This window comes from Amblyomma maculatum, chromosome 5 (assembly GCF_055883805.1).
Source record: "Amblyomma maculatum isolate TAMU_Amacu chromosome 5, ASM5588380v1, whole genome shotgun sequence".
NCBI classification, from domain to species: domain Eukaryota; kingdom Metazoa; phylum Arthropoda; class Arachnida; order Ixodida; family Ixodidae; genus Amblyomma; species Amblyomma maculatum.
Window position 1 is genome coordinate 131,125,399 of NC_139348.1, and position 25,954 is coordinate 131,151,352.

The 25,954-nt window shown below is 46.6% G+C and overlaps 1 protein-coding gene across 1 annotated transcript in view; it reads left to right on the top strand.

Annotated features, from left to right (window-relative positions):
• PIG-Q (phosphatidylinositol glycan anchor biosynthesis class Q) overlaps positions 1–25,954 on the top strand; it is a 38,139-nt gene that overhangs the window by 2,055 nt on the left and 10,130 nt on the right. Inside the window, exons 2-5 of the mRNA XM_084604330.1 lie at positions 5,028–5,150; positions 16,286–16,409; positions 17,497–17,623; positions 18,295–18,629. Of these exons, the coding sequence (XP_084460456.1) occupies positions 5,028–5,150; positions 16,286–16,409; positions 17,497–17,623; positions 18,295–18,629 (709 nt within the window). The remainder of the gene's footprint in view (positions 1–5,027; positions 5,151–16,285; positions 16,410–17,496; positions 17,624–18,294; positions 18,630–25,954) is intronic.

Below are 25,954 nucleotides of genomic sequence, written 5' to 3' on the forward strand. Positions count from 1 at the left end.
GTTTTTTGTTTTGTTTTCTACCTCTAACTCCTAATCTTTCCCTATCTTTGAGAGTGTCTTGTAATTACATATACGTAACAAATGCATTAATTTGCTGTTGAATTACCCCACCTTGGTCGTTAACGTCAATTGAGACTTCGAGTCATGATAATACGCTTTAGGGAAAACATTTTTTTTTAGAGGGGGGGGGGGGGGGGTTCGTAGGTAAGGCGCGGTATCTGTTTCAGTTCTCGGTGGACACCTGAAACGCACCGTGAGAGAAGGGAGGAAGGTAGAGTGAAAAAAAGTAAGGGCAAAGGGTGCCGTAGTGGTAGGCTGGGAAAAAATTGGCTGTGGTTTAGCTCTGCCTCTGGTTAAACCTGGTAGAGTAGCGAGAGCTAGATAACCATGGCTTCGCTTAGGTTTCTCTTGGAAGTAAGACACACGGTTTACGTAACGGCTTGAACTTTTTTGTTTGTACCAATGAAGACGCTCCGGTGGTCAGTAAAGTTATGAGACTTTACTACTTTACTTTTCTTTAGTGAGTCTGACGTCACTCCGCGCATGCGCGCAGCTGGCGCAACGGTGGTGCCACGGCTCGGCGCGCAACAACGCTGACCAGAAGAGAAGCGCGCTCTCCCTCTAGACCGGCCGTGTTTGACCTCGCGAAGCGGCTGGCGTTGTGTAGCTCTCGCTACAATAATTTTGGCAGGCGCATTTTGCTTTTCACCATCACAACGCGCCCGCCACAGTGGGGTGCGGATTCCTGTATCAGTTCCCAAAACGAAGGCTCATTTTGTAATGAATGAATTAAGAACATTTATTTACAGTTCTATATAGGGAGGGCACCGCCACTTACGATGACTAGGTAGGTTCCTTACGGAAGCCCTTTGGAGTCGGCCGTGGCCTTTGGGCAAAGACAAGCGGCACTTTTTTCCCGCACGAAACCGCAATTTAGCGCACTGGACGCGCACTCGTCGTTGTGGTGGTTATGAAAGCTTTTATGGGATGAATGAGTTTGGGAGCAGCAGAGTGGTCCTGATACATAGTCACCGTCCTTAGATCGGGTCACACCCCATAACGAGGCCCTAGTCTCGCGCCCGTTTCACCGGAGCCCGTTGAGCTCCAGCGAGGAGCAGTTGAGGACGGCAGCAGCTTCCCATGCATCTCAAAAAGGGATAGGGGAGGGGGAGATAGGGATTTTGATTACATGCCCGCACGCATATGTTTGACGCATGGTTTAAGATGCCCGACTGCTGTGCCGAAGTACCTGTTGTTGCGACTGAAGGAAGAAGGAAAAGAAAATGCACGGGCCGGCTGTGGCTCTGCAGTTGAGCCACCTCAGCTGCCTCGTGCTGAGCCACCGTCAGCTGCGTTTCGATGGAGGTGAAATGGAGAGCTGTCCGTGTGCTGTGCGTTGTCAGTGCACGTTAAAAATGATCTGCAGTGGTCGAAATTACTCCGCAGCCCTCCACTACGGCACCCTTCTTTCCACTGACTCCACTTTCCTCTCGTTTCATACGGCGCGGTTAAGGTATCCACAGAACAAGTGTGACAGATGCTGCGCCTCAACTTCCTTGAACAAGTTTATGAATTATTATTTATTTTTATTTATTAGAACCTCAAGGGCCCCCAGATGGGACATTACATGAGGGGTGGTCACTTGAACGGCGGTTAACAATGGTTTTTGTGAAGTAATTACGAAGATGATGAGGCTTCTTCGATGGCATTTTTTAGTAATTATTTTTTAGTAAAGGCGAAAGATTAGTATGTACGTCTACATGATGTGGAAAGACCTAAGACCTCTTTCTCTTTGCTTTCACTCCCACCTTCCTTCCCTTGCAGCGCGGTTCAGGAGCCCACAGAAAAATTTCTTATGCTGTGCATGCTTTTCCTTTCTTTTAAACCCATTTATTTGTTTGTTGTATTATTATTGTTTTGTTCATTAGACTTCTATGAACGCCGGGAGTCGGCGAAAATGCAGTTGGAGCGCCCGCTCATTATGCGTTGCGCAGTGACTACGGCGCCATATTCCCACTGCCTGCTCTGCTTTGCATAATCCTGCACTTAATATTGCCCCGTTGCTCTCAAATACGATGGCCACACAGTTGACTGTGACTATCATTTTCGTTGCACCAACCAGCAAAAGAATGCTTGACAGCTGCCGCCATCTATCGCTTGCTCCTGACGTTAACCGAACTCACTTTCGGGAAATAATTTCGACCACCTTGAGACCCATAACGTGGGTCTCGCAGCGCGCAGTGAACGGGTGCCTTGTGTATGTCCTCCATCGAAATGCGGCCGGTATTTAACCTATTTTCCTCCGTCTCGGGTACTCCGGCTCAGTATCCTAGCCCAGTGGTTATATGAGCCACCTTGGCGGGTCCCGGCAGAAAGTAACTTAACATCTCACATTCTTAGCAGGGACGGAGAAGTCTGTGAAAAGGAAAAGCGTGGTGTGTCAACCGGGACGAAAACGAAAAGATGAGCGGATATAAAGGGGTTAGAGTTAGAAAAAAATCTTAAAATTGTTCTATTACTTCTTCAGTGGTTACGGCGCTCGCCTACTGTGCCCGAAGATGCGGGATCGAATCCCGGCCTCAACGGCCGCTTTCCGATGGCGGCGAAAAGCTAGGCGCCCGTGTGCTGTCGATGTCAGTGCACTTTAAAGAACCCCAGGTGGTCGAAATTTCCGGAGTCCTCCACTATACGGAGTCTCTCTTAGCCTGAGTCGTTTTGGAACGTTAAACCCCACAAATCAAACCAAACCATCTTGCATTGGCGAAAGAAGTGCTAGTATAATAAATAAACTTCACTTTCATGGTCGCCCATCCCTTTGTGCCGAGAGTACCTGACTGGTTCGTCTGCGCTGTCTCTCTAGCTGTATAATGAGCACTTGCTAAGGATGTACCGACCGCGCGCCTGGTAGCAGAGAGAGAGAGAGAGAGCATCGCGCGATCCTTTAAAGCACTTATAACATCGAAAAGTAGGGAAAACTTTGGAGTCTGCATGCTAAGGCAGCGTAAACTAAAGCAATTGTTTCTCAGGCACAACTGTATGTTACGCATTATCTCCAGTGATGAGCGGTCATCTCGTTAATACGTGTTACAGGGGTCTCCCATTTCTAAACGATTAACCCTATCCTCTGTCGCTTTCGTCCACCACCTGATCTTCGCACGTTTCCTAACTTCGTCCGCCCGCCTGACCCCTGCAGGCCTCACCATGCTGCGTTTGCCGTATCGTGGAATCCGTTTGGTTGCATCTAACCACCATCGTTTTTCTTGCCGTCCTATGCACGTTTCATCTTCGTGATTTAGCTTAGGCAGTTAGCTACGCTGAAATTTTTAGATCCCTTGCTATTTAGTATATAACGTTGAGGATGTTCATGCAGCGTACGTAAAAGTAATACACAGAACTGGGAACCGGCGGCCGCGTTCTGATATACACAGGGTGCCCGTGAGCTGTGCGATGTGAATGTCCCCAGACGGTTGACATTATTCGTACAGTACACCGCCTCTCTCCCCCTTCCTTCGTTCATTCCCTCCTCCATTCTTTATTCCATATGGCATGGTTGTGGTGTCAACCGAGAAACGAGACAGTTGCTGCGTTTTTCCTTCCCTCGAAATCTGTTTGCATTCTTTTTTTAGAGCGCAAGCACTGCTAATTCAGAGGTACAAACTCGGAAGTCGGCTGCCGATTCTGCTTTGACCTTTAAGCTTGGTAGAGGTCTAATCGGACTCTGTAGCTGTCGGCTAAGCCAAGTTTGTTGTATGTCTAGATCACGCACAAGTATAGTCTTTGTCAAAATTATAGCGCCCGGGGCCTCCTTCTGAGCTACTTCGCGAGGCTTGTAATGCGTTTAGTGTTCCGGATCTCTTGATGGTAAGAATTTTTGACCTACTCTCTCCAGTGGGAAGGACATCCACCAATGCTAAGTCAGCGCCACTGCACGGCTCAGAAGCAGACCCCCTGAGCTCTGCACTTTTGACAAAGGCTGTACATAAGATAGTTACTTGTTAGTGACAAGGTAATTAATGTTTAAGCATAATTAAGCGTGTAACATATGGTAGTGAACTATGAGATATATCTTTGATAGCTACAATGACGAGGTCAAGTACAATCTGATTGTGATTGATTATAACTAATTAAACATTGCGAACAGTTGTATCGTGTAAAATGTATAGTGTAGTATATCATTGGATAGCTACTGGCGTGAGCAAGTGTAATCTAATAAATTAGTTAATTAGTTATTTTAATTAGTGCAATTGGGATTTAAATGGTGCATATTGTGTAGTATTTCGCTGGATAGCTACTGACGAACACATTATAGCTAACTAGTACTTCAGTCATTGAAAAACCATGCGAAAGAGATCGAGCTTACGTTCTATAAACTAAGTTCGACCCTGTTGGACCCCATTATTTTTTCTTTTTCTTAATATGTGAATGCCAAGTTAAAGGGCACATAATCGAAGACTATCTAGAGCCAGTCGGATCGACCAGTTTCAGAAGTTTTGCGGAAGCGAGTTCCCTGCTTGCGCTGGACGGGGATGATTGGAGGATTGCTAACTGACGATAAAGCCTCTTCACCTCTTCGATAATCTGCTCATATGCGCTCTAAGGTTCCTGAATCGTTATAAGTCTGAACACCGAACATGAGTGACCATGAGACTGGCATTCTGGAAATACCTGTTAACTAGATGGTCCGTTTTTGTCTGCATACCTCAAATGCGATGATTCACGACTGCGTGGCGGCAGCTGAATTGTCTTTGCGGTTGCGTCATTACGGGTGAAATGCTCTTGCGATTGCATCAGTTATTAGAGTGCAAGAGTAAATTTCTCGTGATTTTATTGCGATTTTGCCAACAGAAGGCGCCTAGTTTAAGCCGTGCCCATTTGGACATGCTCACATAGTGGACACTTACAGACACGATGAGGATATTGAGACCCATGATGAGTCACAAATTACGGTAAAGATGGCTGCAGGCGCTGCAAAGTACGTTACCGGCTTTGTGTAGTTCTTTTGTAAGCTAACTCGACATTATCTGCAGGGTGATGGGCATCTTGTCCACGTGTGCCCAGGCGACGTCCACGGGTGCGCTCATCTGCAAGCGGCTTGAAGACTTCGCTGCCGTGGCCGACAGCGTGCGGACAAGCGGACGCATATCTCTCCGGTATACCATGGTGATTTCGGCAGTTGCATATACTCTGAGTGACAAAAGTCTCTGCGAAGTGCAAAAGGAGACATGCTTGTGTGCCATATATATATATATCTGCCAACGATCGGCTGATTTCACTTTAACACGAATTACAACACGTGAAGGACGGTGGGGATACCGTGCTAGAAAAACTGATGACCCTGTATACGAAGTGCCTGGTACCGTCTACGGTACCGAAACCATGAAAGAACGCTAACATTATCTTAATTCATAAGAAAGGGGATGCAAATGACTCGCAAAATCACAGACCAATCAGCTTACTATCCGTTACGTGCAATATATTTACTAAGGTAATCGCTAGCACAATCGGGACAATCTTAGACTTCAATCAAGCAAAGGATCAAGCAGGTTTTCGGAAAGGGTACTGTACTACTACAGATTATATCCATACTATCAACCAGAAATGCTCGGAATATAACTAGCCGCTATACATAACATTACTGATTACGAAAAAGCATTTGACTCAGTCGAAACTCGGAGTCATGCAGGTAGTGGAAAATCGGTGTATGTATAGATGAGCCATATATGTAAACGTACTGGAAGGTATCATAGTGGCTGCACTGCATCCGTAGTTCTCCAAAAAGAAAGGTGTTAGGCAAGGAGCCACGATCTCCCCAGGGCTATTCACAGCTTGGTTAGAGGATGTGTTCAGATGTTTGGATGTGTTCAGCAGTTAGGATTCGCTGATGACATCGCATTGCTAAATAACTCAGGGGACGAATTGCAAATTATGATTGATGATGGTGACCTAGACAGGAAAAGCAGAAAGTTAGGTTTCAAAATTAATGCGCAGAATGCTAAGGTAATGTTCAAAAGCCTCTGAGAAGAACAGCAGTTTACAATAGGTAGCGAAGCACTGGAAGTGATAGGCGAGTATGTCTATTGGGATAGGTAATGACCGCAAACCCAGGCCATGAAAGGGAATAACTATAAGATAATAGGACTGGGATGGAGTGCATTTGGCAAGTTCTTGCAGATTATGACTACCGGTATCGCTCAAGAGGAAAGTACACAACAGTTGCATCTTACCGGTATGGGGCTGAAACGCGGAGGCTAACGAAAAGGGTTCTACTTTAGTTGAGGACAACGCAGAGAGCTATGGAACGAAAAATGGTAGGTGCAATGTTAAGAGACAGAAAGCCTGCAGAATGGGTCAGAGAAATAACTCGAGCTAATGACATTCTCGCCTAGATCAGTAAGAAGAAATGGGCATGGGCAGGTCATAGTGTGAAGAGAGGATAACTGATGGTCGCTAAGGGTAACAAATTGGATTCCAAGAGAATGTAAGCATAGCGGGGGTGCCAGAAAGTTAGGGGGGCGGATGACGTTAAGAAGTTTGCAAGGGGTCTTTTATGAAGTATGGTAGCATATGCGACTACATGGAAATGAGCATGTATAGACCTTTGCAATGAGGGCCACCTGGGCGTCGCCATATTGCTCGCTGGGCTGTTGTGTGCGCCTGAAGTCAACACGGTGGAGGCGGCGGCGGAACCGGTTTGCAACAGTCCAGAGAGGAGGCGTTTCGACAACCTCCTCGCCCGATGCAAAGGTCTATAGGTTAGTATAGGCGACAAATTAAAGGGTTATTCATCAAGCTAGTACCAAAGTGCTTGTACGCGACGAGGATGATCAAAGGGAGTCGTGGACGTGAGCCGTTAACGCTGTCACGTCTTACGTATTATAAAGGCAGGGATTGTGTCCCCCCACTTTTCTGCATTTGGGTTTCGTTTTTTTTTTACTTACGTATTCATGCTCTTAACCCTTACTGAGGGCCACGACAGGGAGGAAATCAACAGTTCTTACAGAATCAATAGCACATACTAAAATTTAAAATGTGTAGAGAGTACAGTAACGGACATTTTGAGTTGGACAACAATTTCAAGAAAGCTGCTTTGCTGGAACAAATAGTTCAGGAAGCAAAAGAAGCACATACAAAGTAATAGGACGCGACGCAAAGGCAACAACACGGTAGCATTCATTAAAGTATGGGTCGACACTTATCTGAAATGCCGTATTACTGGCACTGTATATAACATGAGTAGGCAGTTTATTCCAAAGCTTGATTACGTCGGGATAAAAAGAGCGAAATACGTCAATGTGAGCGAAGTGCGGCCGTATGGTTACTTTGATATTTTTATGAATATTTTGGGCTCAGTTCTTCGGGCGCTGGACTACTGAGCCGTGCGCCTCAGGCTCGAACCCTGCCGCGGCGGCCGCGTTCCGATGGAGGCCAAAGGCAAGGCTCGCCCGCGTACTCTGCGATATCACTGCTCGTCAGAGAGCCCCAGGTTGTTGGAATTATCCGAATCCCTCTACTACGGCGTCCCAAAAGAAGTCGAATCGCTTTGGGACGTTATACATCTCGAAACAAAGCTAAACCAAACCACTAGGTTGCGGTGCTCTTTCGGTACAGGTCAACTAGGATTCGTCATCAGTGTCCCTTTAATGCAAAAAAAAAAAAATACGAGGGACTTTAGCGACTAATGTAGTTAAAGGCGAAAGCCCGATTGCCGCATTCTGCTGCGCAGCTGACACTAATGAGTAATTAGCTAGTTAGTTAATCATTGATTAGGTAATTCAATAACCTAATTAGTCGCCAATTGGTAATTGATTAATAATTGATCATTGACATATGGCCATATAAGGCACGCATTCGCGCATACTGTGGTGGTGCTCTGTGATTGGTCGACACCTCTATGACGTCATCCCCCCTCGGCCAATCAGAACGCCTCAAAAGCGGAACACATTTTGTCCACGACAGCATGAGCCATTAAAGGCTCTCGCCTTAAAAAAAAAAATGAGATGAAGTGCTCAGCAGTGAAGCGCTGTTATCAACTGGCTGCGGGCTCACCCTCCGAGGGTGATTTTTTTTCGTGAGATGCTTATCCGGCGGGGCGGACATAATCCGACAGAGAAAAAATACGAAGCCATCTGTGAGGCTGCTTCGTTCGTGCCTTTTCTGCGGGGAAATATTATATCGAGACGGAAAACGACACGGGAACAAGTAGGCCTTGTCAGTGCGTAACTGTAGCACTTGGTAACTTGGTTTATTCTCCGCAAAGACACGCGGATATGCTATACGACAACGCACCTGCGCACGCAGCGCAGTGGCTTTGATGACGTCATGCATGTAATTTAAGAAAAAATTTATGTTTAAAAAATTTTCAACGAGCAACTGCGTTCCACATGCGTGTAAACTTCAGATGAGATGCCAGATGACAGCTGTCGTTACTATCACCTTCTGACGTGCGCCGCTATGCACCTGTGTGCCATTTAAAACAGAACTTTTGATTCAGTTCTGCATTAAATGGCACACAGGTGCGTAACGATACGTGCTGGAAGAGACAGATAGTGACAACAGCGGCCATCTGTCGCCATTCGGCAGCTCGTGACTCTTGGCACGGACCTCGGCACTCAACTCGAAGCGGATGACACCGGCGGCCAAGATGCGCGTCACTACAGCTCCTGCGCGCGCGGATTTTGAACGCACGGCAGTTTTTAAGCTACACGAGTTTCAAATACAATGCACACACTCGAAGAGGTCTTATATTTACTAAAGTGGTGAGGAGGAGCTTGACCCAACCAGCAGCCCAAACAACATCAGGGTTGTCTTGCGGCCAGGCTGCGAATATAGCCCGAGTCTGCTCGGTGCACAGTGATAGTTTCTGAAGAATTTACTTAGCAAATTGGGCCGAAACATGCGGATGTTGGGTATAGGCCTCATGCCACCGAAATCGCGAAAAAGGAATGCGGCTTCTGGTGTAATCGGGGAGGCTGTGCGCATTTTCTTATATGATGTATCAAGTTTTTCACGAACGCTTTCAAAAATTCCCAGAAAGTTCGAAATAGAAAAAAAAATTCAGGAGCAAACTCACAGCCTTGGCGGACACAATTTTATTTATTTATTTATTTATTTATTTATTTATTTATTTATTTATTTATTTATTTATTTATTTATTTATTTATTTATTTATTTATTTATTTATTTATTCAGGTTACCCCTAAAGGCCCTCCAAAGAAGAGTATTACATGGGGGGGGGGGGGGTACAATTGTAAAAAACACGATGCAATTATCAACAATTACAATAAGAACCATTAAATATAACATCAAAAGAGGAAAGAAAAACAACACCAAAATATTCTACACATTTCCGTCACAGCGAAGTAGCTCTTGGAATTTTTTTGTGTTAGTTTCTGTAGCGATGTGCGATAGCAAGTTATTCCATTCAATGATAGTGCGAGGTATGAATTAATTAATTAATTAATTAATTAATTAATTAATTGATTGATTAATGAAGATGATAAATGACACTTTACGCGTTTAACTTAACTAGGGGGGAGAAATGCCGTTTTTGCCGTTTCATAAAGTTGCAAGTTTGGAGACCTGCTCCGTCCGCACTAAGATATTGTCATCAATTATTTTACGCACTAATTATATGCAATATTTCATTTTATAAGAATTATTAGAAGCCCGTTTTATTGCTGCAGTTGATGTAATAAAAAATCGCAAACTTTGCTTCAGGATCGACGCGCTGCAAAAGTGCTCATTTTCAACCTTACATACTGGCGTGATACCGTAAATATTCTACACTAAAACCTTTTCCCTTTATTATGCGAGTTACGTTCTTGATTTCACACAAAATTCGGAGCTCTAGATTTCTAGGTGTGTTCTCCACAAGGCATCAAAATCGCCCAAAAATTTGAAACCAGCAAAAAAAGGGGGCATCTTTAACGTACGCTGACATCACACAGCACACGGACGCCTCTTCGTTTCGCCTCGACTTTGATTGGCAGTTAAAAAGAAAATCATCATCTTTGATTTTTATTAGTATTTCTCTCGAGAATCCTCAGTACCTCAGAAATATTAGAAGCTAAAAAAGTGTTGCATTATATTGTTTAAAATTATAGGAATAAATATAAAACTTAGGGTTTGTCCTTGAAGTTGCCAATCTTCGACATGCCCTACATTCTGGCACGATACAACATAGTGTTGCCGCTGAAACATTTCGTCTATATTATACTGCCCTTAATTGTTCTTTATCACTGAAAAAATTTAAAGCCCTAGAGTTGTTCCTTATCTCTCCAATTGATGAATATCAAAAAATGGACAAATTTTATTCGAATAAATAAAACTACCTCAATTTCTATTTTTATCGAAATCTTGTAAAAACAATCCTAAGTACTTTATAATTATCAGGCAGAAAGTATTGCATTATGTAAAATAATATATAAATATAAAAAGGAACACATGCTTTTAATCTATAGAAGTGCTTATGGCTTCCCCTTAAGGAGTATGCGTCGAAATTTTGATTTATGTTTTGCTGGATTTAGCTACATTTTGTCTTATGCAATATCCCAACCTTCTCAATGCTTATAAAGTATTTTTAAAAAATGCTCGTTGGCAGGGTTGAAGATAGCTTAAAATGGAATTAATTCGCTATTTCTGGCAATTTTATGGGAGAACGCAAGGGACGGTTGAACTTTTTCTCTATCCTGCGATCTCTTTTTTTGTGGGGTGCAGTGCTATTCAATCCAGTTCTTAACCGCTAACCGCATGAAGCGACAAATCGCGGCGACATGCCGCGCGACACCGTCGCGCGATGGGCGGCCGGGGGCCGCCAAAGCATTGCCGCCTGTCGCGTGTCGCCCGGAACCAGTTCGCGAGGCAGCCAATCGCAGAAGACCTTGGGATACTCAACAATTTCTGTTATGGTTTTTATTTTTTGTTGCGAGTGAAGCTTGTTCTTCTAGTCGGGTTTGTGCGAAGAACCTGCAGACGCCCTGATCCGTGCATATATGAGCGCATTGAACAATTCAGTAAAATCTTGGTAGGGTAGTTAAGGGAAAAAAAAGTCTAGTGTGGCTAGATATTGTTAATTTTCGAAAGGAGCAGGAGAAAGTCACTGCATACTTGCAATGCACAGTTTCCATCACAGTGTATAGCAGCACCGCTGCCCGGTGACCTTTTTTTTAAAACCCGATGCGTTACAAAAAACGTCATCATTGTTATCGTATTTCACGCTGTTTAGTTTTAGAAACGGGATATAGCGTAACTATACCCCCCCCCCCCCCCCCCCCTGATCTAACGACGAGGCGGCGATAACAAAACAACGCTGAAAACGCGCCTCTCTGTCGCTTAGCCCCGTCGCACCGTGCGGTGTGCACCAGCGGCAACGACAGGCGGCGGCGTCGTGCGACGGATCGCCTGGGATTGTCGCCTCATGCGGTTACAGCTTTAATACTATTTAATTTTTTAGTTATGAAAAAAAAATTAACAAAACTCTATTTTTGAAGACAAGTTTTCTAATGTGAACAAAAGTATACAGTCATAAGCAAAGCGCTTACAGCATGATAGTTTTGGTGGATTTTTATATTTCTTTATGGTAGCAGCACGAGTGACCCAAAATGATGAGTATTCTTATTGATAGAGCTGCAGAGAAAACGCTGGTCTCCCCTGATGGGGCTGGTACAGGTGGTTCGTCGCCGCTTGCGGCGGGCTTTGCTTGTCACCGAATGTTTATCTGTTGTAGGCCGTCATTGCACCCGCCACCGCTTCGGTGGTGGACGACGGCTGTTGTTGCGGCGCGCGTCTTTCTCTCCCTCTTCCTTTTCTTTCTTCTCTATCTTCTCTTCTGTCTGCACGAGGCAGCGGAGGTGGCTCAGCTACAGAGCCAGTAGCAGGCCCGTGCATCTTCTTTTCCTTCTTCCTACAGCCACAACAACGCGAGCCAACACGAAGCGAACCCGCCCTCCATCTAAACTGCAGGTTACGCTTTACAGGTTGGGTGGACGGTGGGTTCGCTCCGTGCTGGCTCGCCTTTTTTTCTGGGCTAGATAGATCCGTCGACAAGAATACTCGTCACCTCGGCTCATTCGTGCTTCTTCCATAAATCAGTATTTAATTCTAGCAAAACTATCCTGCTGCCAAGCTTTTTACTTATGATTGTTCTTAGGTGCACATTAGAAATACCGTCTTTAAAAAAGTAGTATTGTTAATTTTTGTCATAACCGAGAAATATAATAGTATTATTAAGAACTGGATTGAGTAGCACGACACCCGCAAAATAAAGAGACTGCAGGATAGAGAAAAAGTTCTAATGTCACTTGCGTTCTCCCATGAAATGGCAAGAAAACGCGAGTTTATTCAATTTTAAGCTATCAACAGCCCTGTAAACAAGCAGAAAATTATTTTAGAAACATTGGGATGGCTTTGGATATTGCATTAGATAAAATGTAGCTAAATTCTGCGAATATGTACTCTATAGTTTGCCGCCTACTCCTTAAGAGAAAACCATAAAATGTTCTAAAAAAGTGCGTTGTTATAAATTTGTTTTTATATATTTTAGTTTACATAATGGAATACTTTTAGTGCCTGATATTTGTAATGTGCGTAGGACTGTCTTTAGTTGATTTCGACAAAAATCTAAGTCGCAGTAGTCTTTTTTTTTTTTTTTGTAATTCGAATCAGAGTTGTCCATCTTTTGATATTCTTAAACTTTGAACGATTTCAAAATACTCTGGAGGAAGAGGAGACACCTCTAGAACTTTAAATATTTCCAGAAAAAAAAAAAGAGCAAGGGCTGGATAATATAGACATAAAGTTTCAATGGCAACACTTTATTGAGTCGTGCCAGAATGTGGGGCTGAATATTGACAACTTTCAGGACAAGCCCTCAGTTTTATTTTTATTTTATAATTTTAAAGAAATAATACAGCACTGTTTTAGTACGTAATATTTCTGAGGTACTTAGGATTCTTGAGAGGGATAAAAATAAAAAATCGAAGATTATTTTTGTTTTGTTGTTTTTTGTTTTTGTTTTTTTTTTTAATTGGAATCGAAGTTGCCCTTCTTTTGCTGTTTTCGAATTTCGGACGAATTTTACGCCTTGTAGAGAATGCACCTAGAAATGTAGAGCTCCAAATTTTATGTGAAATTAAGAACTTAACTCGCATAATAAATAGAAAAACGTTTAGTGCAAGCAACTTAACGCATCATTCCAGTATGTAAGGTTGAAAATGAACATTTTTGCAGCGCGTCGCTCCTGAAGCAAAGTTTGCGATTTTTTGCTAAATCAACTGCAACAATAAAATGACTTCCTAAGAGGTTTTATAAATGTAAAAGCTGCATAGAATCAGTGAGTAAAAAAAAATAGATGACAATAATATCTTAATGCGGAAGCAGCAGGTCACCAAACTTGCAACTTTTTGAAATGGCAAAAAACGGCGTTTTTTTCCCCTCTAATGAATACGATTTTTTTTTCCCCCAGAAAACTACGCCGTATCTATTAAAACTAAGGTTCATTCCTTTGTGTGGAGACATTTGCCCAGCACATATAAAAATTTAATCGAAAACAAAAAATGGTTATGTCACCTGAATTGCCGTTCTGCTCTGAACATACACGTAAATATATATATATATACCGGGTGTCCCAGCTAACTTGAACCAAGGGTTACAAAATAATATATTTGAGGTAGGTCAGTGAAACCAGTTGCATACAACTACCAGCCTGCTTGCGCGCTACAGGTAATTTTTTGTTTGGCAATTAGTTAATTGGCTAATTATGTTAATTTTTCTAATTTAATAAATATTCACCTTAGACCAAAAATGTGAATTGGAAAGTTGTAGAGCACCATCAGAAACCCCCATTCCATTAATTGCGATAAAGAAAGTCTCACGTGTATCTTTTTTTCCGGGCTCAAAAGAAAGCCCGCGAAATACAAATAATACCACGTGACTAGCGCATTTGAGCGCAGCGATCGTGGTGCTCTCAGTCGTGGTTTGAGCGAACGAAATCAGATGCGGCCGTGACTGGATGGTCCCGTTGCAGCGGCAGGCAGAAATGTTGGCGATGGTTGGAGCGAGCTCGAGTCGTCACCGCGATCTTGGCCAGGCCTGTGCACCGCAGCAGCCTACATCACGACAGGCGGATGACGATAAAGAACCGGCAAATGAAGGTGCAGCGCTAATTTTAGTCGAGTCACATGTCATCTCGCCCCTTTACCCAAGCCTGCATGCGCAGGATTCAGTGGCTGATAGCTTATCGCTCATCCGTTTGCCGTAAAGTTCGCTGATGGGAGAGAAGGAGGGTTTGTTAGAATCCCGGTGGTGTCGGCTCGCCGCTCTCGGTGCTACTTGCACCTTGCACCATCACGTGGGCCGGCTGTCGGACGCGGGCGAAGAAGCCATCGCAGCTATATCGGCCTGCCGCTTTAACGGGGCAAAGGAGACACGGCCGCAGCTAATTTCGTTCGCTCAAACCCCGACTGAGAGCACCACAATCGCAGCGCACAAATGCACTAGTCACGTGGTATTATTTGTATTTCGCGGGCTTTCTTTTGAGCCCAGAAAAAAAGATACACGTGAGACTTTCCTTATCGCAATTAATGGAATGGGGGTTTCTGAAGGTGCTCTACAAGTTTCCAATTCACATGTTTTGTCTAAAGTCAATATTTAATCAATTAGAAAAATTAACATAATTAGCTAATTAAGTAATTGCAAAACAAAAAATCACCTGTAGTGCGCAAGGAGGCTGGCAGTTGAATGCAATTGGTTTCACTGACCTACCTCAAATGTATTATTTTGTATCCCTTGGTTCCAGTTAGTTGGGACACCCGGTATATATATATATATATATATATATATATATATATATATATATATATATATATATATATATATATATATATATATATATATATATATATTGTCACGCACTTCCCGCGGTTGTATTTGCTCACCCGATTGTAGTGGGTGAGCCAGTCATCCACGTCTTCCCCGGGCTTGCCATAGAAGTGCCGGGGTTCCCGATAAGGCTGTGCGGTGGTCGGATGAGCTGCTGGCGTGTGCTGCGTTGAACCATCTGCTTGCGCCATCTCCGTCCGAAGGGGGGGTAGCCCAGCAATTCTTCTGCTCCGGCGAAGTAGGAGAGGTTCCGTGGTGATCTGTACCCAGCAAACTCCACCACACTTGTTACGACGTTTATTTACACAGATGGTAGGATACGCTGGAGATTAGCGGACAGATCCAGCTTCCTCGTCCTCTTCTCCTTATTCCGCCAAACCTCATCTTCCTTCAATAAGGACCGCGGGAAGTGCGTGACAATATATATATATATATATATATATATATATATATATATATATATATATATATATATATATATATATATAGTTTATTGTGCTGTAACTCTTCTACTTCCTAGCGTGTTGCTGTGATGGTGGTGCCTATGTGTAGGCACGGTTATCCCCTACAGCGTCACTTATGGAATGACAAATTTCTCTGCCGCTTTCCTTGTAACCAAGGAACTGTGAAAACTACAAGAGCGTTGGGGATACACCCGAGTTCCGGAGATGCATGATATGAACAACGCTTTTCAGGTTGCGGAGGATGTTTCACGTTCGCCGTAAACAATTACCCCCAAATGGAGCCTGTCGCGTGCGACAATGCGACCGCGCATATAGCGGCTTCCCATAGACACCCATAGGCACCTATAGTTTGATGCTCCCGTAGAGGGTGCGTTGGTTGATGGTTCGACTCCCGACCAATAGCTGACGGAAGTTGTGACTAGCAGTTCTGTGCCATATATCACGCATACTCGGTCTCAGTCGAGTGCGACAATTTGGGGGCCCACAATGTTGGGCCCATAGAAACCGCCGAACTGGGAAGGTACCACATCTGTTTTTCTCTCCGCCGCCCCCCAGGTCGCGCCTCGGACTGGTTCTCCGCGGTCACGTGGTCACGCGGTGCCAGAAATGCACTTGAGCAAAATGATTGGCGTCATGCGCACACAACAGCGGGATAACGCGCAGAATAGAGGCGGCGCAACCGCAGCCCTGTGCTTCCAAAATAAAGTGCTACCTGTTGTATTTAAGAAAGCAGCCAATTAAGCATTTGATTGTTCTTTAACTGCCGGGTTTGTGTGAGAGCTGTATAGCGTTTCTGTGTAGCCGCATGGCGGCGCTCGGGTGAGTGGCAAAGAGTAACTACAACTACTCCCCAATTACTAATCGACTCCAGGTTGGATGATCGCTTAAAGCATTTGACCAATTGGCGGTTCAACTCGGGCATTCTTTTCCTATGTGTGCCGCAGCTGCAGGAACCGGATGTGCAGCGTCCTACTGGACTGTATTCTCGGCGCCTGCCTCGCCTGGGCCGTGCACTGGGACAACGGCTTCTCGGAGGAGGTGCCATGGGCCTCCCTCGAGTGGACTGAGGTCGGTGCGGACCACTCCTCTGAAGGGACGCTGAGGGACGATTTAAAGTTGTAGTCTATATACGCACGTATAGACTACAACTACCTTAATTGAGACTACCTTAATTGAAAACGAACTTCTGTATAGGCTGCAAGAGGTCATGGAATGAAGTGAAAGTGTCGCCGCCGCCGGACATGTTTGCAGGAAAGATGTGATCACGTCAACGCCTATTTTATAAACGCGCATCTCTTAGGCCAGTGGTTCTCAGGTTGGGTTCCGCGGGCTGCTTTCCCGAGTTCCGCGAGCTAGCACTGTACTTTTCAAATTCCCGCTGGAGCTAAGCCAAGAAAGCAAAGCGTCCGCATGTCATTGAATTTAGAAGTGGGCGTTTAATAAATAACTGGCTACCAAACTCCAGAAAAACTTTCCTGACAAAATAACTAAAAGAGAAACCAGGAGCGGTATATGCACAAGCAGAATCGACTGATTGTGACCGCTTGGTAGGGAAGGGGCAGGGGGGTTCCTTGGCATATATTGGTGGCTGTTGGGAATGCTTGAGGCAAAAAAAACTTTGAGGCCTCCTGTCTTAGGCTTACACGCTACACCGTCGTTCACTTCCAAGCTGTGAGCAGAGCACGGATCCACTTTTGTCCTTGACTTTGCAAGTTTCAATCAGGGGACGAGAAAAGCGCTTTTCTCGGCAGTGAATGCGCGTTTTGTCTGCGAACGAGTTCTTCATATCATGATAGAAGCCGAACGCTGCTTTGCTGATGGCACACAAATATTAATGGCAATTGAAACGGGGTGTCGACGCGGGTGTTGAAAAGAAATTAGTTTCGCTTTACGCTTTCGCAATTTATGCTTTCACTTTGAGAATTTTGCGCAGTTGTTTCTCGATAGTTATGGCCAGTGAATTCGTTGTGACCAGTGAAAGTATCTATCGGTGTCTGCGACGGATCGCGTGAACACTGGTCACATGATTGCGGACGCTGCTTCCCGACTACGGCAAAATTTGATGGAGCTGGCCTCACTGTAGTGCACACTTAACTAGGAGACATCAATCGGGGGTCGTCGCTGACGCCGGGAACACACCCTGATTGCTGTGCAGACTGTGGTGCAGCACCTGCAGGCGCTCGTCCAGTGGCTGATGGGCGCTCCCGCCGGGCTCAAGCTGAACGCTGCGCTGAACAACGCGCTGGGCCGATTCTTCCTCTACCACATCAGCCTCTGGAAGAGTGAGTTCGCCTCCTTCCCTTTCGCCGTCGTTACGCAACATCGCGACAGAAAACCGCCACGTTTTCCTCTCTGCAACGTTGTATTCGTAGTGATGTATGCTTATGAATGTTTAAGTCATTGTCGAAAATGTTGATTAAGCGCTGTACCTTCGTAATCAGCGTATGGAGGCCTTCGTCTTTACCGTTCGATTAGAATAAACTGAGATTCGCCTGGCATTTGTGCAGTTGATTTGCGGCCGAATTGATTTGATGCCGAACATGTTGGCAGTATAAGAAGCTTTTTGTTGGATTGTCATCAGCTGTACAGTAATTTAATTAATATTGTCAGTGTACAAGCACTCTCAAGCACACAGTCGGTAACAAGTGCGCGTTTATATGAAAGGTCAGTTCGCTCCTACAGGGGGAAATGCTTGGGAAAGGGTGTCTTCGCCCCTTGTTTTAACCATTTATCGCGTTAGCACATGAGACCAGTCTAGTGTGACAAGTGTTTATAGCGTTACATTTCTTCGTAATGAGCTCGCACAAACAGCGAGTCAGGGCGCATGTCTCTTCTCGTCCACATTTGTGCGTGTTAATTTGTTCGTAGTCTGTAGAGACAGTATAGTGTTCAGTTTAACCGTGGCTCTATTCGAGCCCTCGTGGTCACTGCAACGGCCAATCGTCATCGGCAGCGTACGTGGGCGTGGTGGACCCGTGGGTGGGCGCCCTGTTCACCCTGTGGCCCGGCAGCCTGACGCTGCACCTGGCGCTCGCCTCGGACCTGCTGGCGCTGGCCACGGTGCACATGTACTGCTTCTACGGCTACGCCTGCCGCCTGTACCAGGGATGGGCGCGCGCCCTGGCCGCCCTGTGGCGCCTCTTCCGGGGCCGCAAGTGGAATCCGCTGCGGAGGCGCGTCGATTCACACCGCTACGACGTGGACCAGATGTTCGTGGGAACGCTGCTCTTCGGCGTCCTCTTCTTCCTCTTCCCCACCGTGGCCGTCTACTACGCCGTCTTCCTCACCGTGAGCTGCCCCACTCTATCTCTTCTCAGTGTCATGTGCAGGCTGAACCAGAGCGGCGTAAGTGGCTGGTACGTCTTCGAAGCGGCAGTACATGAGAGCGCGCGACGCTGTTGTTGACAAACACTCTGGTAACAAAAGTGCCATATGCCATGCTCGTGCACTTCTCATTCTAGGGGAAGGTCGGCAGACTGTTGCCGCGTTGCACGAAGTTATTGCCTGTTTGCCGTTCTTTCCGGCAATCGAGCCGTAATGAAAGACCACGTGCGCAGTGCCACGTGGGAAAGCTTTACAAAGGTTGCTCCCTGTGGACCATTCGTGGTGCTAAAAACATGGGAACGGTGCCCGCCTGGTCGGTGTAATGAGTTCGCGAGCCGCAACTGCGCGTGGCGTGACCTCATCGCTCCGGTATATTCAGTCCCTTTTTGGCTCGCACCTGTGCATGCTATACTATATACCAGCGAAGTTAAGACTTATCTCTCCGCAGCCCATGGTATCGGTGGCCTGCAGCGTCAACCGTATCCATTAGCGGCTAGGGGATCTTATTGTAGAAAACATGGTTGCCTGTGATTGATCTCGAAGCGTCCAAAAGGACACTGAGAGAAGGTCCGCCCAATAGTTACCGGTGGCAAAAACTGATTCTGTGGCTCTCTCTACCTGCGCTGACGCCTTTCTTACAGCAAAAGACGCATTTTTCGCCTTAAAATCTTCCCTCCAGTCTTTACCGAGGAGGGCGAGTTGCCACCGTTTTGAGGTCACTTACCGTCCTCTCCACGCAAAAAAAAACATGGGGTGTGCGCTCACATGTGCAGCGCCACCAGAGTGTGCTACGCTATTTTGCGTGCAAAATTGCATGCCCCGATGCCGCGGATGTTGTGTGCTAGAGGTACTTTTCGGCTAGCTACATTTAAAACGGTTCGCATATATGGCGACGTAATGAGGCTGAATGCGATGCGGGCGCCACCTTCGTGTGTAAGCGCTACTGTTGCGTCACGAACAGCGGTTATGGAGAAGCCAACGGTGAGAGAAATTGGTCGATCTCGCCGATCCCGTTGCGTACGCGTGCTCTTTGTGCGACGGATGCATGATGCCTGTCGCCCTCTTCACGCCGACCTTACATGAGACAAGCGCCACTGCTGGTCTAAAGTGGGACGCGAGAAGCCGTGACTTTAGCAATGAAAAATTTATAGACTGCGCCCGTTCTTTCAGAAAATTCAAGTTTCTGCTGTAGCTTCGAATTTTTTTTTTTTTTTTTTTTCACGCATGGAACGCATCTAACAACGATAATTTTCCTTTCGCATCCGCCCTATTGAGTGTGCGCAGAAGCTTGTGCGTTCATCCAATCTGTATAGTCAGTTATTAATAGCTCACTGCGTTGAATTGTAAGCACGCTACTCAGCGGCAGCGAAATAGAAGCCAAGTTCATATCACAACCTCCCTTCGGTTGAAAGTTAATATATTTTACATAATGAATTTGCTGTCGCAAATGTACCGCGGTCGGTTGTCATAGCAGTCGCCGCTGTCGTATCGCATTTTCAAGCGAAATTGGTTTGGTTGGTTTGGTTTGTGGTGTTTAACGTCCCAAAGCGACTCAGGCTATGAGAGACGCCGTAGTGGATGACTCCGTAAATTTCGACCACCTGGGGTTCTTTAACGTGCACTGACATCGCACAGCACACGGGCGTCTTGCTTTTCGCCTCCATTGAAAAGCTGCCGCCGAGGCCGGGATTCGATCCCGCAACCTTGGGAACAGTAGTCGAGCGCCGTAACCACTGCGCCACTGAGAAATTGAACACTCACTGATAACAACTGCAACAACCATAATTTTTCGCGATGACGCTGGCGTGATAAAATTCGTGATGTGTACAGTCTTTGTGAACAGCCCCGGGGGGGGGGGGGGGGGGGGAAGGGGGTACTTTTTTTAAGCCTTTGCACTGTCACGCATTTAGCATTCATGGAAGTCCTTCCTGTTCGAAAGGAATAACAAAAAAAAAGAAAGAAATCTTGCCCTCAGGAGATCTGGAACATTGATAATGTGTTACGAGCCACACGGCGTGATCCCCGAAACAAAGCCCCTGGATTCTAAACTTTTGACAAAGACTGTAATACCCGTACACGTTATTCGAGACGGTCTACGCCAGCGGATTCAGCTCGATGTGCATTATACGCAGGCGCCTGGAAGGGGCTATGTCATTTCCGTTGGATATATAGTTTCAGGGGATCGATTGCGTTCTTTGTTTTCCTGCCTTCTGATGCGTGATTACATCTTCGCGAACGGCTTCATCCGAAAGGGCGCTCTATACGTGGCTTCGAAGACACATTCTGCCAACCTAGCTGTGATAGGCATTGCTTTCGTTTGCTCTGTATCGGCGGATCTTCCTAATTGTTTCTTTCTGGTCGCGCTGTTATCAGAGACACGACGTATACGATTGCTGCTGCGGGCTAATAACACGAAGACGAGTTTACGCTTCGCAGTCTGGGTCTATTTCCGTGACGACGGTAGGGATGCATATTCGGCACCAGACATTCTCTCTCGCACTGATTGGCGGGGTCGAAAGTGAGGACAACACGTGTTACCCATCCGTGATGACCGTCGAGACGTGGCTGGCTTTGCGAGCCGCCAGACGTGCTTATCCGATGCCGAATGCAGGCACGTATAGAGAACTAAGTATACACACTGCATGTGAGCACTTGCAAACAAGTAAACAGTTATCACAAGATGTGTACTGTTACACGCCGCGGTGCAGCAAGCTTGGCTCTATCGAGTCGGTCCGTGCGTGCTAGCTGTCCCCGAGAAAGCCTGTTGCTGGGCAAAGGACACTAGGGCTTGGAAAAGGCTGGTTAATAGCTCAGCACAACGGACGCGCCGAGTTCGGATTGCAAGCCGGTGACTGTGGTGCACCTGCAGGAACAGCTCCACCCGTGGCTTATCCGCGGACTCACTGGAGAGCTCATCGCTGTGGGCGAACGACGCGTGTTTTTTCCCACCACTTTCGAGAACATTCTTTTTCTTTTTTCTTTTTTTTTTCTTTGGCAGTGCAGTGCCATTCCTCCGCTTGCCCTCCCCTTGTCGGAGTCTTATACCGCACTTTTAGACACGCATGTTTAGGCTACGGCCGGCTCGCTTTTCCATTTCACGGTGACGGATACGAAAGTGGTCTGGAAACCCCATACATATACGTACATATCTGGTTGAAAAATTGAATACCTTTGCTGGTGATTGTGTAGTGAGGAACTCTTAAAACAGAGAACAGAACGAACGACCTAATGATTCCGTTTGTATAGTCTGATTCTCGGCGGCGGTCTCCGTTCAGCCGGTGTTACAGCTTTGACTTGTAAGTGCCTCAGTGTTTTCTTGTTTCGTGTTGTTTCCTTTTTTTTGCGTTTTTTTTTTTTTGCAGAGTAAACGTCGACTAGCTTGCCCATTTTTTACGGCCTTTTTACTCAAGTGTAGATGTTACGTAGAAACGGCCCCCATATTTATTACCATGGAACTGCTGGAGGAAGTAGAGAGATCCTCCTCTTAGATGCACTCTGCGCGACATGTAGGCTTGCGAAAACTCAACCGGCTCAGTATCCTTCAGGCGCTCCTTGACGCTTAGAAGGACGCCTTGAGGCCCTGTGGTGTGTTGTTCTCCCGTGGGAACCAAGGCCACACAACAGGCGCCAAGACCCGACTGTCTCGGTGTCGAATTTGAAACCGCAGCCGCGATAGCGAACGACGCTGGCCGCCGGGAGTGGCTTGATCGCCATGGTTGACAGCACGACGTTTGAAATCGTATTTTTCTGCGCGTCGTTCTGCTCCCGATGTTGTTTGTCTGTGGAAAGGGTTCTCATATACGCAGTAGTTCTCCCATCCACAGGCTACTAGTACACACATATTCTGTGGTGAGGCAGACAAAAGTAAAGAAAAACAGTTGGAGTAAGGTGTCCATGGCGATTTGATGTGAGAGTCGTGTTTTCTTTGCCAGACAAAAGCTCACCAAGCTTTGCACAATGAGCGCCACAGGGATGACTCGGCATCTGAAATGTGGGAAAGGCTCATAGACGAGGGCTTCTGATGATCACGTAGGATGCGTAGAAGTTCCCCCGAGTTACGAAAAGAAGTACAGCCGGCCAAATCTTTAGCTATAGCGTGCTCGACGGCTGTCTTTTCTGCGATCCTGCGCGGTATAAGGTGCTAACCTGCGAAAGGATCAAGTCTAAGCAAAGGCTGCCCCGCCGCGGTGGCTCTGTGGTTAGGGTGCAGGACATGCTTTACCCATAGATGCGGGATCGCATCCAGGCCGCGGCGGCCGCTTTTCGATGGAGGCGAAAAGCAAGGCGCCCGTGTGCTGTGCGATGTCAGTGCACGTTAAGGAACCCTAGATGGTCACAATTTCCGGAGCCCTCCACTGCGGCGTCTCTCATAGCATGAATCGCTTTGGGACGCTAAACACCATGAGCCAGCCTAAGCAAAGGCTGGCCAAGTTCTTCCCTAAAGCGTGGCCGTTCCGCAAGTTTCACTCGCCCTATAAGGTGCTGGGGAGCATAAAACACGGCCCTCGCGCAAGCTAGTTAAAGATTTGGACGTCTGTACGTCGGCCAAACTAGCCGATAGCTTTCGCTACTCCAAGTGGCCAGGCGCTTCGCGGCGTTTGCACACTCTGGCGAATGATCAGCCTTGTTAGCTTGCTGGTTTGTTGTGAGTGTGTTTCCATTCACTCGGTCGAGTCACGAAATGCTCCCACAGATTGGACGCGTCATTTTGAGGGAAGGTAATGCGCCACCTCAAAACTGTGCCGATGCGTGTAGCGATTTGCCCTACTTCGATATTTGCAGACTCGCGCAGGAAGTGGCGAAATTATTGAAAAAAAAAAAAGCAGAACCAAAGATTGCAACCACCTGTGGTTGCGGGGCCTTCCTATTTGCGGCCATTAACAACATGGCACTGACATTTTTAAGGCTTGGTTGTTGTTGTTTTTTTACGGTGGAAGATTCTACAAACAGGCACTATATTGCCTTGTTTTTTTTTTTTTTTTTTAGTAGCATTTCAGATCATTTTACAGCGAACATCGAAGCTAAGCCGCGATGGGCTTCAGTAGACCGCTAAAGCGCCATATCGCAGCACTCCCGCTAATCATGCTTGTAGAGTTGCATCCTTCCCAACCGGGCAGCCCTAATCCTGCGGTGCCATTTTGTTAATGGGCGCAAATAGGAAGGCCCCGCAACCACAGGTGATTGCAACCTTCGGTTCTGCGTTTTTCCCCCCAATAATTTCGCCACTTCCTTCGTGAGTCGGCAAAGATCGAAGTAGGGCAAATCGCTGCACGCATCGGCACAGTTTTAAGGTGGCGCAGTGGAGAAATATGGGAGAGGCCTTCGCCCTGCAGTGGGTATAGTCAGGCTGATGATGATGATTACTTTCCCTCGGATGCGTTGCTTCGTGGCCGCAGTAACCCAGGTTCGAATCATGGTCATGGCTGTATTTTAAGCCGAAATCATTTATAGGCTCATCACTGTCCGTCCGTCCGCCCGTGTGTCCGCGAGAAGTCTCACGCTTCTTCGCGGCATTCCGCGGGGTTCTGTTTAACTTTAAAGCTGTCACTGAAGAATTTTAGTCAGTGGTAGATAGTGACCGGTAATGATAGTGGTGGTTAGTGACAGTGATGATGAGGTTGATGATCGGCCATGACCGGACGTGACGTCATGACCGGATGTGACGCCATCGTGACGTCACATCCGGTGGTCGTCACATCCGGCGATGTCTATCTTTTTTAAACGCAATAGTTTTAAATGCCCCGTTCTTCAGAAAACTGTGCGTCTATCGACGTGACCTTTGTCGCCGTTGCGTGCGAATAACCGCGAAGTGTTTAGTTGTTTAGTTGGCTGAGGACATGGCAGAGCACTGGTTGCTCGGCAGAATTGTGTGACTGCCGGCCACGAGACCACGTGACATGGTTGAGTTGGCAGCGCTTGCCAACTAAGTTTTTATTTTCCTTTGAATAAAACTTCAGGGTGAAATCTGAATGAAGCCTATCCCGGACCCTTGAAGGCCGAATCAGACGGGCTACCCCTTGTCCACGCAGGCACATTCCCACGGCTTGGTTAGAGGGGGGTTTATATGTAGTCTTTGATGTAATGTGGTGTAGCTTACGACTGTTTACAAATAAGTATGTGTGAGAGAATAGAGGCACAAATTGGGAGATTTGTGATTAAGTGGATTAATGCGGCCGCGTGGTATACTAAAAGGCGGAGCTTAAATCGGCGCCGAAAGGGTGTTCACCGAGACACATAAAGGCAGTGGTACTTTGTGCCGAAGGGTATGGCCCGTAGTTCACTTCGCCCGTTTCGTGAACGAGAGCTGCCCTTGGCGGTAGCGATGAAACCCAGTCAGCGTCGATGAAATAAACAAAAGCGTCTTTATGCACTATTTAAAGGGCGAGTGCAAGATCGGCACGGGTGCCGGAAGGCTACAGCGAGACTACAATGCGTCCCCTCCTTGCGAGCGGCACTGCACTGGGGGGACACGGGTCTTGCGGACCAAAAAATCGCGAAAAAATAACTTTTTAGAAAATGTGATTTGCGAAATCAGCAGCTCTTTATCTACCTATCTGCTAAGTTTTTCATCTTTAGGGTTGGTATTTTAGTCGCAATGCCAATTTATATAATCGATGTCGCCCAAATTTGGGCCGAAAACGACCCCCGAAACAACCATTTTCCGCGAGGCGTAGCTTTCATTTTGTGCGCGGCACCGTAGCCATCTTGGTCTCATTCGAAAGAGCCGCCTTTCGTCTTCAAATTGCCGCCTCTGCTGTTTACATTCGCCCATTGGTCGCATAAAAAATAGCAAAAAAGAAAACGTGGCATTTGCAATCCCATTGGCTTTCGGGGTGCACGTGACGATAAGGCGTCCCCGCATTGGTGGAGCTGGCTGACGGCGTCTGCTCAGCGCGCCCGAGCCGCGGGGAGACGGCGGAGACGTGACGCCGGCCGCGCTTGGTTCCGAACCGCGAGGTGCGTTCATGGCAAGAATTTGTGAAAAAAGTGAAAAAAATTGTTGGATAATCATCTCAAGTGATGCCCTGCCCCGGCTGTGCGCGCTCAGGCCGACGGAAATCGTGCGCCGAATGATCGTGTGTACGAGCCTGAAGTAGGCCTAGCGTGTTCCCCAGCACGGTGGACTGCTACTGCCAGCGGTTGCACCCGCCGCGACAGTGATAACGCAGGCCGCAGATGAGCAGAAAGATAAGCTCAAAACAGGAAAAGCTTGAACTCGCGCCAACTCCAGCAACGAAGCGGTAGACGGATTGTGTTCGTAACGATGACGGCAGCGCGGAGGACAGTCC